The 21,504-nt window shown below is 38.4% G+C and overlaps 2 protein-coding genes across 2 annotated transcripts; one reads left to right on the top strand and one right to left on the bottom strand.

Moving 5' to 3' along the window:
- Window positions 1-2,504: 2,504 nt before the first annotated feature.
- LOC121726258 (integumentary mucin C.1) lies at window positions 2,505-21,179 on the top strand. Its single transcript, XM_042113531.1, has 7 exons — window positions 2,505-2,580; window positions 14,548-14,713; window positions 15,397-15,704; window positions 15,893-16,072; window positions 18,887-19,075; window positions 19,456-19,634; window positions 21,027-21,179. The coding sequence occupies exons 1-7, from the start codon at window positions 2,532-2,534 to the stop codon at window positions 21,036-21,038; spliced, it is 1,083 nt and encodes a 360-aa protein (XP_041969465.1). The 5' UTR covers window positions 2,505-2,531; the 3' UTR covers window positions 21,039-21,179.
- On the bottom strand, window positions 13,272-13,909 carry LOC121726267 (NADH dehydrogenase [ubiquinone] 1 alpha subcomplex subunit 8-like). Its single transcript, XM_042113542.1, has one exon. It carries the CDS (start codon window positions 13,831-13,833, stop codon window positions 13,303-13,305), a length of 531 nt encoding a protein of 176 aa, XP_041969476.1. The 5' UTR covers window positions 13,834-13,909; the 3' UTR covers window positions 13,272-13,302.
- Window positions 21,180-21,504: the final 325 nt, after the last annotated feature.

The following is a 21,504-nucleotide window of genomic DNA, read 5'->3' as shown; positions in this document are numbered from 1 at the left end:
AGAAAAAAATACACCTTTTAAGCGTGATTACGTTTAGAAAATAGTTCCGTGCCGTTATAGAGCATAAACAGGCCAAAATTTGTGTTTTTTGTATGGGAGTCCCCCTTAAATTTTTATTTTATTTTAATATTATAATTAAATATTAAAATACACATAATATAATATTGACTTTGTGAACAATTCAAGTGCCTGTTTCCATCTTTATTTCTCGGTATTAGTCGGTTTTGCTCGGTATTCGATAAAACACGAATAAAATGACATTTTCTAAAAATGATTCCTAGCTAGATCGATTAATCGTCCCCGAAACCCCCTATATACTAAATTACATGAAAATCGTTGAAGTCGATTCCGAGATTCCAATTATACAGGGTGCAATTAAACCTTCCTTTTTTTATGAAATAAGGGGGCAAACGAGCAAACGGGTCACCTGATGGAAAGCAACTTCCGTCGCCCATGGACACTCGCAGTATCAGAAGAGCCGCAGGTGCGTTGCCGTCCTTTTAAGAGGGAATAGGGTAATAGGGGAGGGTAGGGATGGGAAGGGAAGGGAATAGGGGAGGGTAAGGAAGGGAATAGGGTAGGGGATATTTGGGCCTCCGGTAAACTCACTCACTCGGCGAAACACAGCGCAAGTGCTGTTTCACGCCGGTTTTCTGTGAAAACGTGGTATTTCTCCGGTCGAGCCGGCCCATTCGTGCCGAAGCATGGCTCTCCCACGTATGCCAAATTTTGATACATTAATCCTTGTTAAAAATAAAAATACACGTATTTTTTCTTTTATAATCACTCAGTACTAAAATGTTGAGAAATAGCTTCCGTCCTTATACCCTCCGCCGCGAGTGACCGTTCTGCAGCGATTTTAAATGGGATAAAATATGTCATTAAAAAAAAATAACACTCAATTTTTTTTGGTTGAATGGGTCGCGCGCGCGAACCACCAGTCACCACAAACATTGACGCGCGTTGATGTCTTTTCTATAGCAACATGAAATTTTGTATGTTAAATACTATTGTTTTTTTTCCTGTTGACTGCAGACTTTTATTTTTTAATTTTTTAACTGAAATATTTAAAATATAATATGAAAATCATTAACACAAGTTTAATGTGAGTACAGTAGTCCAAATACCTCTACCTACCCTACATAGTTATATTATGTATTAATTATTAAATATACCAGCTTTCTCGTGCAGTAGGTAACATATAGGTGAATTTGTTCATTAATAATGCGATACTGTTACCTAATTTGGTATAATGTTGTGTTGGGCAATGACTAAGTATAAATACAAAATAATCATAAAATTATATAACAATATTATGTACAATAGGTAGCCACTTTGAATTGTATGAGTTTTTCATACACCCCTCATGATGTAGGTAAGTAGGTATTTGATGGCGAGACATCAGAACATTAAAAAAGTAAAAAAATAAGAACACAGTATACGGTCGAATTAAGAAACCTCCTTCTTTTTGGAAGTCGGTTCAAAAAGTATTTTACTCTAGGACTCCTAGGTAGTAGATAGTAGATACTTTGTTTGAACCATAGATAATACAATATAATATGTTTGAACTCATCGTTGTGAATTGTGATCCAAATGCGAATTTAATGAAATGGATGGCTATAGCGCCACCAACGTTTATCGCGCAGTAAAGTATTATTAATTTGTAAGTACGTAATATTTTTGGTGGTAAGTTTTTTCTGTGAACTTGACACCAATTAAACAAAATATTTTTCCAGTATCCAATGTCCATACTAATATTATATGTATATGCGAACATCTGCTGAACTGATTTTGCTGCAATTTATTATGGAGATACTTTGAGTCCGGGAAAAGACGTAGCTAATACTTTTTTCCCGTAAAAATGTACATTTATTACATTTACACCGTTCGCGCTCTACAAACGAATTTTGGCGCAACAGAGCACAGACTAGGTACTCGGAACTCAGATGACTGAAGAACTAGCGTCCAACAGAGTTCCGGGTGTCATCTTGTTTACAATATATCTATTTTTAAGCTCTTTAATGTAAAGTACGTATTTAATTGATAGGTACTTCTTCTGTATAGTATATAAATATATTATGTAGAGAATGTGTTTAATATTGTTTAAAGGAGGTATCAAAATCAAAAATATTTATTACCAAGTAAGTTAACACTTTTAGAACGTCGCGTCTACATGAGGCCTACTACCGGTTCGGGAACAACCCCGCCGAGAAGAACCGGCGTAAGAAACTCGCACGGTGCCACCAAAAAGGTGGAATATAACAATGTGTGAAAACACTAAGGAAAAATATGCTCGTCAGTTTTCTTCGAGTCTATCAGTAGCAAACGTGCCGAAGCATCGACGTCATCCCGAATAGGGCAGCAGTGCAGCACAGCGAAAGTGTCCGCCAAATGATAATCTGTATCAGCACTGTATTATGCAACCCCGCCCGTCGCCCGTCGCCCGCACAGCGCTGTCAGCGCTCTGCCAGCCTGCCAATGCCTCGGGCCAGTGCCGACGGAGACATAGTGCCATAGTGCAGTGCCACGACATGACGCAGCTACTCATACTCGTGCTGGCCGCAGCAGTTCTGCAGCTCGGTGAGTGCAGTTCCATATTTGAAAATGTAGAGTTTTATTTATTGACATTTGATTATTTGTTTTTTTAAAGGCTGGATTATTTGCTGTTTGGGCAAAGTTTGGTTGTTGTAAGGTTCAGTTGGGAAATTCGTTTTCGCGGTTAATCGTGACACCGCAACGAAAATAAAAACAAATCGCGCGCCGGCGTCGAGTGTTCGCGTGTTTTATACAAATTGATAATTAATGTATTGATCTAAAAACTTACGTCAAAGTTTTGATACAGTCAATAAACCCGGGCAATTTTAGATACAATTTATTATTCGTAGCTTACATACCTATTATTATTATTGAGAATTAAATCACTGTAAAAATAATTATATTATGTCGCTTACAGGGTCCGATATCCATAATCATATTATTTCAATAAAAATTAGGTTCAGTTTCAGTCTCAGTTTTAGTTCAGACTTGGTTCAGACTTCAGATGTGACTTGTCAACATTATTTTTAATTGTAGAGCTCAAACTAACTAATGACTTAAATTAACTGCTAATCGTAAGTACCAAAAAGTGCTGTAAAAAAAGTGCCACACATACAATGTAGCGTCGGGTCAGCCGACTTATAAAGTACCTACTCGTATAATTCACCCAGATCCATCTTAATTTATTATGATATAATTAATGTAAACAAACCCAATAAAAGCGGGTACAGCCTATAACATAACAGCTATACAAATATTTAAAACGTTACTCTTATAAGAATGTTCCTTAAACTTATTTTAAAAATATACAAAGTTATTTATTTTGACAAATAACTCGCAAAGCAAAAATACGAATCGAAACCTACTCGTATTTTGTTGCTGATCGATATTCGATACTGGCAAGTGGCACGGTATATACTAACCTGCGTTATTTAGTTTTTACCGCTAGGCGCAAAGCTCTACAACTCTACATTTTGCAAACTTTTAATTGCATTTAGATAATATTTTTAAATATAAAAAATAAAATTAAATAAGTTAACATTGTGTAAATATTGTGGAAACATCTCAGAATATCGTAACAACCGGCTTTAGATTAGTCCACGATCGACGAGCGTTTTATTGGCGTTATACGCTAATCATCATCAGCGCGTTAGCAATCAGGGACAGGTTTTGAGAAGCACGAATTACGACAAACACCAGCGATTCCGTAAGTAGTAGACTACCGGTCGACCACGTAACTGTTACGATATCTCGTGCGTCTTTTCGTTAAACTCGACGAGAACCGAGATACTTACCAAATTAAGTCGTAAGTGTGCTAGAATCGTCTTTTAATAGGCAGGTCATCGGGCTTAGTAATAAACGGATATTATGAAAGCATGCCCTGGATTTATGTATAGGCAGTATAGGCTAGCCGCTAGGCCATGGCCTATGTGCGGCAGCGTCCTATGGCGTCCTAGGAAGGGCGGTAGCGTTCAAGGATGGCTGTAGAGTTCGTACATAATATAGGGGCGACGAAATTAAAATGGCCTATTATAATACACGTATGTCAAGCTAGCATGACAAAGTCAGCAAAATAACTCGGGATTGCGTTATTAATTTGTGCTATTTTGGTACAAAAACCGCGAATTTAGTGCTCCTCAAAATTCGCAATAAATGCTAATACTGCTAGCTTTACGTCAAGCTAGCAGTGTACATAACCAAAAACCTTAATAATGATGATATAGCTCCGTGATAATTACTTAGCTAATAAGTGCTCATTAAGTGCTCTTTCAGTGCATAAATTGCGAATTCAGTGCTCCTCAAAATTTGCGATAAATGCGAATACTGCTTGGTACCACTAATATATATTCTGTGATACTGCTAACTTTACGTCAAGCTAGCAGTGTACATAACGAAACGACGAAATCTACGGTCGTAAACGATACATAGGAATTAACTCAGTTAATTACTATGTATCGTTTAAGACTTCAATTAAGTGTTCATTAAGTGCTAGCGATTAGCGGGGAAAAAATTAAAAAATGCATTTTTCATTTATCACGGATCAATGCATTTGTCACGGAGCTATATCATCATTATTAAGGTTTTTGGTTATGTACACTGCTAGCTTGACGTAAAGTTAGCAGTATTCATAGAAGCAGTATTCGCATTTATCGCTTTGTTCTTAAAAATGTGTATATTGTCATTTTGTCCATACTATATGGACAAAATGGTTTTTGTAATTAGTAATTTTTTTCTTTTTGTATGTTTTATTATAGTTCCTACTTAATTAAAAAACGGTATTACTGATAGTCAATGAACCTAAGATAACTTTAAACGGTTGAGACTAATTATTATAATGTCATTAAATAAAAAAATATATGATTGAAAAACAAAACACCCTGTCATTTTTTCTGTATTTCCTCTACTACCTACTTAATTTTAGGCATTTCAATTTTACCAAGTAGGCAACCACCTACTTACCTACTTAGTTATTAGTATTTTTGCGAAAACAGTGGACTAAGTTCAAGGTCACTTTAGTCTAGGGTCAAGGGCAGTATTATCTGTTGCGAAAATTTGTAAAAAAATATTGGGCATTTTACTATGAAACAATTAAATTGGAAAATGGAATTAGAGATAAATTATGAAACTGAAAAATTACTTTGATTAGTTATAAGTGCAGGTGATTAGTAATCAGGAGAAAGCAAGTGTGGACAGCGACTGATTAGTGCAAGTCCTTTAATATCTCCTACAGGCCCGTAGGCTATTTAGACAAGATATTCGACATCAAATGGGCAATGGGAACTGCAATTTGCAAATAAGGATTACTTAGGAGCTTTTCTCTCTGGACGATCCAGAGACGAGAGACTTCAACGAAGGGTCTCGAAAAATTGTTCTGTGGAATATTGTTTCAAACGGGCTTATTTAACCTCTTCTGCTGCACTCAGAGACGAATTTTAATTACTCAACTGTTATTAAATGAAGATTTCGACAAAATCCCCATACACTCTGTCAAACTCTTCATTAAGGGTCAATTTATACTAGTGCAGAGTCGAAGCGCATCGAAATTAATTATTAAAACTGAATATAACAAATTCAACCTTAAGTAAGCGCGCGCATCCGCGCGAATTCGCGTCGATGCGCCTGACCAACGCTGATTGCCTCGCAGAAGTAATGTATGCGTTACGCTCTAGAGCATAGGTTCTCAACGTAGGCGATAACGCGTTCATTGTGGGCGTTTGAGACTTACGGGGGGGATAGTAGAAGACCCAGAGAAAATTAGGGGGCATTGAGATGGCGCAGATGGGGCGTGGGTAGATTAAAAAATATAGTCTAAAGAGACAAAAAAATACACGCTCATCACGTACTAAAGTGAAATAAAAATTAATATCGTTATTGTAGGTATTGTAATCATTTTTATCAAAAATGTCAAAAAAATATTCCTCAATATACTTAACTAAGCATGCGTTTTAATTGCTCCCATTGAAACATTCTTCTTTCATTCTTCATTTTAAACTCAGAAATATGATACCTAGGGGTCATATTCCTTACGACTATAATATTATATTATCTACGTTTAAATATAATCGTGGCAATAGCTGTTTTAAATTCGCGACAGATGGTAAGTAAAATTAAAATAAATCTAGAAAAAAACTTATTCTCAAAATGGGCGGTGAGCAAAATAAGGTTGAGAAACTATGCTCTAGAGATAAGGTTGAATTTTCTGTGTTCAGTTTTTGGGAATTCGCTTCGCTTCGATTCTGCGCTAGTATAAATTGACCTTAATTACAGTTAAGTAATTAATATAATTTGTCTCTGAGTGCGACAGTTAACCCCTTAGAACTATAGAGTTGTAACTTGCAGCATTGCTCTCACTCACGAGTCACGAGTCACGGGCCAATCCCCAGCTATACCGAGACTGCTCCGAAAAATTATTAAGACGAATAATTATTATTATCACCTGAAATTTTCGAATCTTTCAAAAACGCCCAGAATTAAAACATTAATAAAACACGTTAAATCCTTGTGTTTTATGAAAGGTTCTTCCGTTGCGTCTTTAAAATAATTAGTTAACAATTGTTTTGCAAAAGCGAGGTAAAGAATTTTCGTATTACAAATAAAATTTATAATCCTATTACCATAAAATATTAATTTATTATTATATAATTTTTGTGGGTTAATTATAAGATTTCGTAATAATGTTAGTCTTTGTATGCATATGCGGTATGTACCGTTACATATAAACATAATATATGAACCTTAGTTTAACAATGGGTTTACATCACAGATATTAGAAGTAATGTTCTGAGGTTTACGTAATACCAACGGAAATCCGAAATTGCCAAAATGTTTTCAAGAACAATTTCGAGGGTAAATAAATTATGTCCGAAATAAACGTTTGCTGTCCGAAATAATTATTTTGTTTAACTTTAAGGGAATGTTTAGACTTTAGACTCTACAATACTCTACAGTCTGGACTATCTAGGTACAATTAACATTTCAGAAAATGCTGGAGTTTATTTGTTGTTGGATATATTTAACCACGCTAAGTATTTTATTTTTAAATATTTTTAATATAGAAAAACCGGCCAAGTGCGTGTCGGGCCACGCGCAATATCCCTATAAGTATTGCGCGTGGCCGTCGCGTCGCTCTAAAGGAACTTTTCGTTCAAATTCCTTTGAACGTAACTAAGATGATGTTGTTAGTAGTGTAAAACACGTTATTAATGTCCTGTCATTGATCAATCAAAAATTAGCGGTACTACGGAAAGGAAACTACGGAAACTATATTAGTTTATATATTAATTTTTGAAAAAAAAATCCTTTAGAGCGACCGCAGACCTATAATTTCAAGTTAGCCAACTAAATCGCATAGTATACCAATAGCTATATTATAGCAACTTATGAGAGCTCGCACATTGCAATTTGCATCCAATTGAATTGTACAACTAAATAATTAGACACCGATCGTATAAGAACCGCGATTCCTTTCCGATTAAGTAGGTACAAATTTAAAAGTTGTCCAAAAAAAGTTGTTGTAAATTGTGAAACTACGCAATTTAGTTGTACGCAGTACGATAGTCGGCCAACTTGCAATTGTATAGGTATCTGCGGTGACCCTTATACTTCTCTGAATACATTTTTTTTAGTTGATCGACTATTACTCAATATTCAATAAATTATAAAGTCTTCTTAGCTGTGATTTTAAATTCAGCATATTTTTCCACTATAAACAAAAAAACAAATAAAGCTATCCAAACAGACAAAATATAACAATGTCTTTTGTCATCTTTAGCATCCGATAGTTAACCAAAAGTATGCAGTATGGAGTGCGCGTCATTATCATGGGCGTAGCCACACTGGGGCAAGTTGGCCGGGGCCGAGGCGCTTGCCCCACTCTGGCCTATAATGTGCCTAACTAAACAAAAAAATGTTTCTCAACTAACTACAATATCCGTAAGAAAGTTACACAAAAAAATTAGTCGACATGAAAAAAAGTGCGATCAAAACTAAGAGCGCGCACTATTTACGCGCGCATCGCAGCGGTCTTTTGAAGGCGAGCCGTATTACCGTAGAACAACTGAATTAAGTATTACATTTTATTAAAACACGTAATTCACAACATCGACTATTCATAAGTTGACTGCTGAAACCGATTATTCATAAATTGACTGCGGACGTTGACTGCTGAAAATCAATGAAGAAAACGAAAATAAAATACAACGTGCCTTAGTTACAGTATATGCATTATCAAAGAAGTTGATTCATAGGCAGATGGCGGACCTGTCATCTACGTAATTTGGTCGCGACTCGCGTTATATTATGTCAAACCATGCCCACTGTGTATTGCAGCAATTATATTGATAATCCGACCAATTGACATAGGTCCGTCAACTGCCTATGAAGTAGCCTATGAATCAATTTCTTCCATGTAGTACAAGTAGCTACCTAAATCATAAGGCTTCGGCCAAATCTACGCGTCAGTGACGCGGGACGCGGAACGCGGGACGCCGCGCCGGACGGGAGCGTCTGCAACGCGAAACTGTGTTCAGACCTGCGCAACTACGTGGAATGTAGATTATTCCCGCTCTGCCGACGCGAACGTCCCGCGTTACAGACGCTCCCGCTTCGCAGTCGCTTTGGTCGCGTAGGTTTGGCCAAAACTTAACTCCCAAATATTTGTGCTCTACTGCAACAATTGAATTACGGTTGTAGCAGTCTGAGGACTTAAAAAAAACCAAAAAATATTTAATTATTTATTTAAAATTAAAAATTACAATTTACAATTATCCTAAAGCGACTGTCCTAATCGAAGTAGAATTAAGAAGTGACAAATGTAAAATGAAAATTATTATGATTCTGGAATTGAAACAATGGGGACCTAAAAGAATAAGCTATTGTATGGGATTCGGCGAACTCGCTGGCCACCGTCGCTGGGAAAGTTGCAGGAGCGCGAAGTCAGCTGGTTTGTTACATTAGGGTTCCTTAATTATTGTGTACACAATAATAAATTGTGTACAAATAATTACTGTCATCTATTTGGCGCCAACTCGCATCGCATTTTGGATGTAGTAACATTTAATGCACATAATAGTCAGCATAACGAGCTATACTTACAACATCCTGCAGCATGCAGCTTTTGCCGACCTTGAGGTAAACCGGAGTAAAATGCGGTAAAAGCCGCTTGCTCATACTGACAACCTTCTTGGGGAATGGGGATCTTAACATTTCGACAGATGTAGACCGCAATCCTTGTGGAAATAGCTATTAAACGATTTATGACAGCATCTATAAAAATCATGAATAATAATTTTGGATATTGGACACATAATGTTTCAAACATTTTTTTCAACAAAACATTATTTTCTTATTATAACATAAATCTACGATTGTTATTATACAAAAAGTGTTAATTTTATTTCTTATATTTATGTTATAAATGCTTGTAAATGATATTATATAAATTTATTTAGATATAACTACTTAGGGAGCATACCCATACTACGTGACCTACTTTTTAAGATTTTTTGACCCCCCCCCCTCCCCCTGGTGACCACGCGTATCGCCAAGACCTTTCAATTGTTCACGTGGTATTGACAAGAGTAATTTTTAATCATTTTGTTAGTTGAAATAGTAGATAGCAAATGAAAATAATTTGACTCATATTTGTGCTTATTAAGTTATGTATTACAAAAGACTCTTTGCATGTTTATAATAATTATATGGGAATAAAAATAACGATCACCAAAAAGATACTACTATACAAGGTGTAACAAAACTAAGTGATTAAACTTTAGGATGTGTACGTAAAGTGAGTTTACTGTGAAAGTAGTAGCGCTGAATGAGCAAAACTTTTTTCACTTTTGTATGGGCAAGCGCCTCAGTGTAACGAGTTCTCCATACAAAAGTGAAAAACAATTTAGTCTTTCAGCACTGCTACTTTCACAGTGAACTCTATGTAAGGAACACATACACACCCTATAGTATTATCACTTAGATTTATGTATAATATATACATATAATAACTAGCGACCCGCCCCGGCTTCACAAGAGTATAAAAAAGCCACTGAAAAATTATTAAAATCGATTCAGCAGTTTTGATTTATATTCATTATTACTACCCGTGGCCCGCATTGGTACCACCGCAAAAGCTAAGTCTCGCAATTTTTTAATAATATGTAATATCTTCGAAAATATTCATTTAAATCATATGCTGTAAAGGGCCATATAGATCTATATTAAATTTACAATGTATTTAAAGTGTTTTATTGAATAAGTATTAATACCGTATTGGTTAAAATCGCTTCAAAAGTTAGCCATTATTTGTCGTTAAAAGTAAATGAAAAAAAAACTGTTATTATGGGATATCCATAAGAAATAGACATATACCATTGCGGAGTTTTCTGTAGACCTTTTCAATGTTTATAATACTTGGTACATTATTTTGATGAATCTCGTAGGGTTCAGCCTACGTTTGCAATGTAAGCGGAAAAAATGTAATTATTTACGACATCCATGGGCGTACCGAGCTGCCCCCCTCTGGATCATGTTGACGTTCCTACTAAGTATATTATCTAGTACTTTTATCTATAAAAATTAAAAATTAAGAACGAATTTTTGCCATTTGTTTGCAATACAATATTTTTACAACTAAAAATTACTAATTTTTTATTCTTTATAAACACCTAGCTTATGAAAAATCTGATTTGCCCTCCCCCCTGGCCCAGAACCTGGGTGATTTGCCCCCCCCCCCCTGGCACCAGAACCTGGGTAATTTGCCACCCCTGGCCCAGAACCTGGGTACGCCCATGACGACATCACATTAGAAACCTCAAAATTAACAGTATTTCTCCACTTATATTTAATGAATGTTATTATACTTATAAACCTTCCTATTGAATCACTATATATTAAAGAAAACCCCATCAAAATCCGTTGCGTAGTTTTAAAGATTAAAGGGAACAAAGGGACATGAGGGAAAAAAACTTTGTTTTATAATATTTAGTGATAATCTAAAATTACAATAGAACAATCAGAGAAAATAATTTCTAGGCAGATGGCGGACCTAAGTAATTTGGTCGCGTTTGAAGTTAAACCCAACCGACAGATCACAAGTAACTATGAATTGACATGATCCGACTACATGACGTTGATCTGTCAACTACCTAGGAATCAATTTCCTCGATGGTACTAGCTATTTTAGTCACGACTAGTGTAATCGACCACCAAATATATTTACATATGATCATCAAGCTTGACAGCTTCACCAAACTTCAAAATGCCTGATAAGTGACAACAGTGCCTGTTTTTTTAATGGCTGTTTGCTATAAATAAATGCGAGTGTCAAGTATTAAATGGCGAGAAAAAAAAAATTTCGTATGACGTTTCTCTCGGCGAAATTTACTACGTGACAAAACTCTAGACCCCCTCCCCCCCTCTCGTGACCGAGCGTAGTATTTTGAAAACCCCCCTCCCCCCCCCCCCTAAATGGGTCACGTAGTATGGGTATGTTCCCTTATCATTTACAAGCGCTGCACCGCACCGTTTCAAAATAAAGGCATTATGGCACACGATAAATCATGTTGAACTGAATACGAGAGTCATTGAGCTGGACTCAGTGAACACTGAACACTGAATACTGAACATATTTAAGCAACGACTACGTAAATGTTCACTGAAAATCTAAGCTACACTTCCGTTGTTTTGAAACGGGGTTTGTAACTATAGTTATTAATTATAGTTACAATCTGGCCAAAATATCTGTAGACTGACTCAGCTATATGCGATAACATAAATGTCTACAGTCACTCAGACTCGTTACCTAAGTATAAAATCTTATTCCTACGGCTCTACGTCTGGCTTTGGCCCATCTTACTACTCACTTATAGTGTATATATTTCTAAGCGGGGACTTCACTTACAGCCATGCCCGTGGGCACGCTTGCGGACATGCCCGACCGGGCAACTTTATCCTGTAAAGTTAGCCTGCCAGACCGTCTGCAATTGACACACACATCATACTATAAAAGCATTGCACAAACCTCCTGTAAAGTTTCCCGCTCGCACATGCCCGTGGGCACGCCTGTAAGAGAATTCACCGCTCTAGAGATTGACTATCTCTATCTTATCCTATGTAATTGTGATATACTGATAATTTTATATCTTTAAACGAGCAATTCTTGTATATATATAAATATATAATCGGAATCGGCTCCAACGATTTTCATGAAATTTAGTATATAGGGGGTTTCGGGGGCGATAAATCGATCTAGCTAGGAATAATTTTTAGAAAATGTCATTTTATTCGTGTTTTATCGAATACCGAGCAAAGCTCGGTCAAATAGCTAGTAATAATTAAACGTAGAAAATTTTGAGGTGCGCTAAGTTTCGGCGAGCGAGCGAATAGACACTTTAAAGTATCTTCACTATCTAATATCTATGCAAAGAAGATCTATTTGCGGTAACCTACATTTGTAATGTATACGTTCAAACCACGTAGTTTATCTGTATTACCATTCGCCGTCCACGTCAGTGAGTCGACAAAAACTATCAATAGTTCTTGAGCCTTCCCTACACTGACCAACCGTAGGCGCCACAGCACTGCGTTGCGTCGAATCGCAAATACAACATCGCACAGTAATGCGAATTGCGATGCGATGTCGCAATACAAAAATTTTATCTGATAGGATGAAATTCTATTTTTAAAGCACTCAATGCGCTGTCGCATCGGAAATTTCTACGATGCGTTCTGCGGCGTCGTATATATGTACGATGCGACGCCGCAACGCAGTGTTGTTGCCTGGCCCGTAGACACAACTCACTCAGTACAAAGGCGTTTGCAACATAACCGCACTTTTGATCTGCGTCTACTTACATAAGTCTAATACGATATTTGAAAGTAAGTTTATTACTAGTCAACATTTAATTGTAATTTTTCTATGTACTCATAATTCAATCATTGTTGTCATTGTAATGTTTTGCAATATCTAAATGCAGATAGAGCTTTTTTCTAAGGAACGTTTAAAATATACTTTTAATTGAGTCGTAGGTTGAGTGGTAGGTACTATAACGACTCAATTTACTCTACATTAGATATTCACCTACTGTACTAAAATCTAACAAAGTCGAATATTAATGTTATATTGTATAGTACCTACTAACTACTAAGTTAATATTTGCAAGCGACTAAAAATACCACTTAAAATAAAATTTCGCTCGATCGTCATAATTGAACCACTTTAATCATTGACATAATCACATTTTAACGCATCGGCACTTTTCGGCCGTTGTGTTACTCGGTCATCCAGTAGAACCGTCCGCCGAAGCGGGGGTGCTGGCGCGAAATAGAGTCTGGCACTGCTGGCGTGGCGTCCGGGAAGTCGGCCGGGCGCTCCGGCTCGGGCGCCGGCCGCCGGGTGCAGTGGACACGAGCTCGTGTGAAGTACCCGAACTCCGGCCTAACCATCCCCATTTTCTCCTCCATGCAGCCGTCGAACACGGCCTGCGTCTTGCGACACTTCGAGAAGGAGCAGTCTCCCGAACTCTTCTCGACGCAGTGCGTGTACTGATTGAACTCCTTCGCGCAGCTACACTTCACCGAGCGGAAGAAGTCGAGAGTGCACGCGGTGACCTTCTTGCCTAGGTCCAGGCAGGCCCGCGGGTCCCGCGTCTCGTGGCGGCACAGCATGAACTCGTTGTTGATGGCCTCGCAGGCCTTGCCGAGGTGGGGCGCGGCGGAGAGCAGCGTGGCCATCGACAGATCCACCTCCGGAACCGTCAGCGCTGACTCCTCTGGTAGAGTCACGTCGCGAGTTATCACCATCGCGACACACTTGTTAGATATAACGATTATGTTCTGCAATCGGTAAATGCCTCGGTTGAAATTATAATAATAGGTATATTCGTTCACTAAAGTACTGTCATTATGACAATCTTAAACATCACATCGTTTGAAAACAGTTTAAAATTGTCGTGTCTATGCTCTATGGAGATTATCTCTATGTTCCTGCTGTATATCTGTACTTAGGAGTTGATATTAACGCCTCCGTGGTCTAGTGGTATAGAGCGCGGCTCTTGACTCGGAGGTCGTGGGTTCGATTCCCGCGTTGGAAAAATGTTATTTCCAAGTTTGGTTAGGACAATGCAGGCTGATCACCTGATTGTCTGACAAGTAAGATGAGCCATGCGTCGGATGGGCATGTAAAAAGTCGGTCCTGCGCCTGATCTCTTGCCGGTCGTGTCGGTCTTCCGTCCCACAGGGTAATGAGAGTAAGGGAATAGAGAGTGCTCTTGTGTACTGCGCACACACTTGGGCACTATAAAATTTCTCCCGCGTAGCTGGCCTGGTTTCAATGAAACCGGCCACCGTCACCGAAACCGGTGTGGGAGCTATTATTATTATTAGGAGTTGATTAGAAATTAGGGTGGAGTCACTCATTAACTGCATTTACCTCCTTGTTTACAAGGAGACAAATATAATCAGACGGAGTATGCATCAAGGAAGGAGATCTAACAGCTCATCGACGTTTGTCCACAGCGGAATGCCAGTCCCTCCAGTGTCCCGCAGTGCGGACGCGGAGCGGCTGGCTGGACCTGTTCCCCATCCCGTGCCGCAAGAGCGCGGACTGCGGCGTCATGGGGGCCAACTTCCTCTGCTGCAACGACTTCTGCACCAAGGGGGAGAAGGCGGCCGAAAAAATACGGTAATGCACAAATAATTCAGCGATTGCCTCACTCGTAGTGGGTTGCGCGTAATTACATAATAATTATTCTCATATTATTTAGTTGCAGCGTAATGATGATAATAATTATATCGCCCGGCCTTATTCTATTGTGAATGTACACGCGAAGTGAATTTACCGTATGCATATTATGCATATTGACAAGGCATCGTGCGGTAAATTAGGGTCTAGAATCTAGATTTTAGTATCTAGATCGTTTCCATCTGGCTAAGTAAACCTCGGTGTGCACAGGATTTAAAAGTAAGAGGTTTCGGTCGGGTTAAGGTCGGCCGGTGTTGCAATACCGTTTATTCGCAGTTTAATACTAATAACCCAATGTTAATAAGTTCAAGTACTTTTACGCTTTTACCAGATTCGCAGATTAGCGAATATACTTGTACTAGTTAAATATTATTTAATTATAGTTGGCACTTAAGTAAATTAAGTTGTAATTCGTTACCAAAAATGTTTCATGTTTTCCAAGATGCCGAAACGCGCTTTTTGTGTTGTTTGTGTAGTTAAAGTAGTAGATTACATTTGTGTTGTTTATTGTGTAGTTTATGTTCATTAACACTAGTTCATTAACTTTATACCCCTCAGTAGAACCCTCTTAGCTCGTCGTCACTCGTCACTAACCCAGTATTACTAGATGTGACTTATTCTAGAACCACCGAGGCGACTAGCGTCATTGGGCTCAGTAGTACCAGCACCGCTGCACCGACCACGCCAACTACCACCACTACCACAACCACACCAACAACTACCACCACTACCACCACTACCACCACCACCACCACACCCGAACCCACCACTACTACAACGACTACAACGACTCCCAGTACCACCAGCTCGACGACCACCACGACGACCACGACAACGCCGAAGCCGACCACGACCACGACTGCGGCGCCGCGGCCCTTCCTGCAGATCCTGCCCATACAGACCACGCCAGCTAACGCTCCAGCGAAGATTAGTAAGATCTTTATATAAATTTTTAAGCATACAACAGTTTCTACATTTTTCTAGCATAGTCCATATACATTCCAACCCATGTCAGAGAGAGAGTCAGAGCATGTTTTAAGCAGAGCCCATAGTGATAACTAATAACACATAGAACCATTTGGTTCTAGTCTCTGTTTCATAAACCTTCGTGCTTTTCAGGTAAATCCCAAAAGTACATCTGTCCGAAGAGCATCCCGGCGCCGGGTCTGTTCACACTGCCGTGCGACAGCAACGCGCAGTGCCGCGTCGTCGGTGGCCAGGAGCAGGTGTGCTGCAAGCGGCAGTGCGTGCGGGGCGAGCCCGCGCCGCGACCCACGCAGGCTGAGCAGCAGCACACGCGTGAGTATCTACTGCAGATACTGCACCAAACGTAGAGTTGGAAATATCTTCGGTATATACATATACCGAAGATATTTCCCTGCAGGATAATGGAAGCAAGCCCTAAAGGAAGCTCCTTTGACGGAGCGTTCAACTTTATGGTCAGGCCGAAGCCTATTGCATAGGTCACTACAGAGACTTCAGTAGTCCAATTTAGGATTGTGTACTGTTTGCTTTGTCAGACATACAGACATATACATAGACATTTTAGGTCGAGCGTTTCTATGAGGGTCCTAAATTTGGCAACCAAAAGCGACTAAAGTATGCTGCTATCTAGACATAGTAGTCAAAAGCCAGCTGGGACGCTTGGGTAAGAAAGTTTTCATCTGTACATATTGGTACAGTTGACTATTCACCGTATTCGTAGCTTAATATATAATTACTTAATTAACGTGGTCAAATTTTATTATCTGAAAAAGCTGGGGTTCATATTCACCAACCGGGGGAGATTAACTTCTTATTAAATTGTTATATTGCATTGAATAACACCTACCTAACAAAAAATACTTTCCTTGTCAGTAATATTCTAATGCCTGTATATTAATCTGATACAGGCTGACATTACATAAACGTAATTTTCCTCCATTCAACCGTAGGTAATACTTAAGTTATCTGCATATCAGATCAGCCGTGAGCTGTCAGATAGATCAGGAAGTTAATTTTTTAAGGTTTAATAACAGAGAGCAACTGTATAATTCAATAGGCATTCAATAGACTATCTAGCGATCTCATTCTCGTCAAAATGCAGTTGAATGCAAAGGGTTAATGGGGTAATAATAGGCCAAGGTCAAAGCAGAGGGCGCTACTAACACATCACCCCTTAGTAGAACCTCCTTAGTAGAACCAAACTTAATATGTTTACTTTCCATGCTGGTGCTGCCTCTAGCGTGCAAACATTGCAGTAATATGTTTATCCTATAAATAAACGCATGTTAAACGTAACTACTCTTTCGTTCTTCGTATTAATGAAAGAGATGGCACGGTTCAAATATTTAACAGGCATTAGTGATTGAGCCCAATCTGTGAGCCGTCTGTTAAATGAACCGTTTATATTATAGACGCCAATCGCGATACATAGGTAATGCAACTTTACAACGCGACGTTTCGAATCGATTTTGTGATTGTATAAATACAGGTTGTGTGCGGATTACTAATTACAAATAATATTGCATTTTCATGTTTGTGTTGGGTTGAAAGGTTAATTAAGTAAGTACTTTTTAATAATTTAAAAACATTAGGTATACACAAACACTATGTAGGTACAGTACTAAAAATATAATAATTTTAACCGACTTTCAGAAAAATATACACCTACTCGGCTTTATATATATTTAAATTATTAACATAATCGTTAGCTACTTAATAGGAAGATTCACCTCCAGACCCATACAAAAGGATCTTGAATACAATTTACAATCAAAAAAAGTACAATATCTGAAAGCGCGTTGAAATCTTATGTATGGGCTAGACCGTAGACGGCTACGGTACCTACGCTACGACTTGGCCGATATAAATCTCACTAATGGTTAATTTATACCTACTTATTACAAAAAGAAAAACCATTATATACATTTTAAAATACATTTTTATGCATACAGATACAATGTTTTAATATAATTATTTTAATATGTAAAATTATAGATTTAGTAAGACATTGGTACACACAGTAGGAAAGCCCCGACCGGATTCGAGCCAGTTCTTAAATAATTTTAATAATTACGTGTGTTTACGCAACTCGCATTTCGCCACGATTGATCAAAAGTTGTTTTGCTATAATTAAGTCGGTGCAATTTCTTCACATCTCTCTCGCGAAATTGCAAATGGCGGTCCCAAAAGTCAAGGCGTCGCGCGTCGCGTTGAGCAACATTCCCGAATCTTCACCCGTCACCTGATGGTGTAAAATTAATTTATCCTGTTGGCAATAATTTACTGCTTAGTCAATACCTTGTAATTAACTTGCTGTTACATCTACTTTATCTAGTTTAAATGTAAGTATAAATCGGTTAAAAAAAGATCAGTAAGTATAAATTATGTACCATTACGGCCGTTCCCAATATTTGATCTATCTCTGGTTTTGCCCTACTAGAGATAGGAATAGCTCACATTAGACATTAGAGACATATATTTTATGTCAATTGTGAGCTATTCCTATCTCTAGTAGGGCAAAACCAGAGATAGATCAAATATTGGGAACGGCCGTTAGTTATTTGTTGCCAACAACAATTTGTTGTCTCCTTCTTTTATTAGGAATAAATTGTTGCTTTGCTAATAAAATAAGGAGAAAAATTTGTAAGAACAATAATTGCTATTTTGCATCAAATAGATTCATCTCGGGAAAGTATACGGGTATGGGCCGGGACACATGAACACGATGCGACATCGCGTCGTGGGAATCTACGACGAGCATCGTAAAAAGCTACGTCGCGACATGGGCGTAGCCAGGATTCTACATAGGGGGAGGGGCATAGGTCTTTAGGGGGTTCCCTCTCACCTCGCAACTCTCTCCGCTCCACGTTTAGGTATGAAACTCGTGAGCATTAGCGACCGATCGCTCTTGTAGGGGCCGGGGCAGCTGTCCCCTCTCTCTTGGCTCTCCCACGTATAATAATTTCGAGAAATGGACCGCACTAGATGCGTCCTGCTCCTGCTGTTGTTAAGAAGCAGGACTAAAAGTTTTTAGAGTCTAGGATATGAATTTCTAATAACTTGATTTTCTTATTGGCCAATTTATTGACACATAACATCAAACTGTTAACAATGAATTCCTGTGGGCAGCGCTGCTGGGCGTGATCCCGCGCTCGTGTCCTGCGGCGCCGCTGGGCGAGCTGCTGTTCGATGTGCAGTCCTGCCGCACGGACGCCGACTGCTGGCCTCGCGTGTGCTGCCCCGACGGCCGCCGCTCCTACTGCCGCACCGCGCGCGCCCGGCTCGACCTCGTGCCCGTCGCCAACAGGATCGAGGGCCGTGAGTGTCCGGAATTTGTCATTTCGGTGTTTGATCCTTTCGTAAATTAGCCTTATAATCTACATTCATCGATGTAACCGATGTGTACAGTTAACCGACCGATATGTACTTACAATTGGTGCCACGTAGTCCCAATTTAAAATCCAAATTTAATTTTAAAGCGAAGTTACTTCTATTAAGAGCTCCTAAATCATTCGTATGAAATATTAATTGACTAAAAATACTTTGCAAAAAGTACATCATTACATATTGGCTACTAAAATTTGAAAAGATATGATAGTTAGATAGGTGTTAGTCACGAAGACATCAGCTGGCAGTGGGCAAAAAACGATCAAGAATTTGGAACACCCCCATCATACGATTTGTATATCTACTTCCAGCCGTCCGCATGCTGGAGTCGTACCTGCAGTGCACGCCGCCGCCGGAGGTGGACGCGTTCCCGCAGGCCTGCTCCACCAGCGTCGACTGCTTCCCCAACCTGTGCTGCGCGGAGGGCGGCAAGAAGCACTGCCGCCCGCCCCAGCGCAGCCTCTTCTCGCTTATTGCAAATGCCGCACAAGTATGTTTATTGTTTGACTTTTATAGTGTGTATGTACGAGTATGTGCACTGTGCAGTATGTGTACGATGAATCCACTGTGCCTTGACTCTTGAACGCTTGAGTCTTGACGCATTTTGATGAATGGAGGACATTTGATATTATCCCGGAAATTAGCTAGTAATCTTATAAGTCATAGGTACCTACGGGTCTCGTGAAACACGATAAAAAAGAACTCGAAACCGAAAACTTGTTGAATTACAGCCTGTTTAATTTCATTTTTAACAGCTAATTAAACTCCCAACTTATGACTTACGAGCTTTTGCCCGCGGCTTCGCTCGCGTTAAGAAGTATTATTATACCTATACAAACTTTCATCCCCTATTTTAACCCCTTGGAGGTAGAATTGATCAAAATCTTTTCTTAGCGGATTGAGCTACGTCATAATATTATCTACCTGCATGCCAAATTTCAGCCCGATCGGTCCAGTGGTTTGGGCTGTGCGTTGATAGAGCACCATGTCAGTCAGACAGTATATATATAATATAGACAAGGGCGTGGCCAAGGGGGGGCAAAGAGGGGCAGCTGCCCCCCCTAGAGATTCTAAAAAAGTTGCCAAATATACTTAATGCAAACAACGACCACTATAAATTAAAATCTGATAATTAAAATAAAAATACAATGTTATTATAACTTATTTACAAGTTTTTCATTGCATAGTCAAGAGCTCGTGCTCGTAGCTTTACACATTGGACTCTGTACTGTCACAGAATATATTATATTTATATAGTAAATAGTACTAAGATACTGTTTTTACAATCGCTGTAGATGTAAGGCTCGTAGTACAAGTGAAAACCTTCATGTGCTGTCCGACTTTACCTACAATTCATACCTACTTTTCTCATTCGTAGAGAATGAGAAATTATTAGTTAGTAGGTATGTTTCTGTTTATAGTTTTTAATACGTTAGAATATTATGTTTAATAATAATTATTATCACTTGGTATAATAATAATCAATCTATCTTATCTTATGTAGAACTCCTACTGCATTTCTAATCCATACTATCCATACTAATATTATAAATGCGAAAGTATCTCTGTCTGTCTGTCTGTCTTGCTTTCACGCCAAAACTACTAAACCGATTGCAATGAAATTTTGTATACAATTATTCTAGAGTCTGAGAAAGGACATAGGCTACATTTTGATGTGGGAAAATATCTTATTTCCATGAAAATATCGATGAAAATGAATTCGCATTACGCGTGGCCAGCGCTCATCCCGGGGGTCCTGGGTTCGAGTCCCGCAGGCGGAACAAAAAGTTTTATGTCTAGTTAAGTTTTATGTCTATAAGTCTAATGAAACTATGACAATTTCTGATTTAATAACCAAATTAATTATATTTTATTGTTGCAGAGATTTGGATAATCGCAGTCAGCTAGCAGCTAGCAGTCCGCCGTTGTAATTTGATTAGTGAATGATGTAAATAGATGTATAGCTCATAATAGTTAGTACCTACTTAGTGTTATGTGTAATTTATACTTTTGTTACTTTTATACAATTTTACAAATAAATTATAAGGCTTTGGATATTTATTTTCTGCTTTAATATATTTTAAGTAAAGCTATGTACCTACCAACTTTACAAGTGAAATATTATCTCAAGTCCACAAAATATTTTAACTTAGTTGTTTTAACTTTTAAGTGATACCATACATAATATTTACTAGCTGCTTGACCGAGCTTTGCTCGGTATCCGATGACAATGACATTTTCTAAAAATGATTCCTAGCTAGATCGATTTATCGCCCCCGAAACCCCCTATATACTAAATTTCATTATATATATATATATATATATATATATATATATATATATATATATATATATATATA

Source organism: Aricia agestis, chromosome 4 (genome assembly GCF_905147365.1).
Source record: "Aricia agestis chromosome 4, ilAriAges1.1, whole genome shotgun sequence".
Lineage (NCBI taxonomy): Eukaryota > Metazoa > Arthropoda > Insecta > Lepidoptera > Lycaenidae > Aricia > Aricia agestis.
Note: the sequence above shows the minus strand (reverse complement) of the source record. Positions and strands in the feature narration are given on the sequence as shown.

Excerpts from the sequence above, each read along its gene's own strand:
- LOC121726258 (XM_042113531.1), top strand. The coding sequence starts at position 2,532 with ATGACGCAGCTACTCATACTCGTGCTGGCCGCAGCAGTTCTGCAGCTC. Across the intron at positions 15,705-15,892 it reads TAACGCTCCAGCGAAGATTA|GTAAATCCCAAAAGTACATC; the intron begins GTAAGATCTTTA and ends CGTGCTTTTCAG. Across the intron at positions 16,073-18,886 it reads GGCTGAGCAGCAGCACACGC|CGCTGCTGGGCGTGATCCCG; the intron begins GTGAGTATCTAC and ends TCCTGTGGGCAG.
- LOC121726267 (XM_042113542.1), bottom strand. The coding sequence starts at position 13,833 with ATGGTGATAACTCGCGACGTGACTCTACCAGAGGAGTCAGCGCTGACG.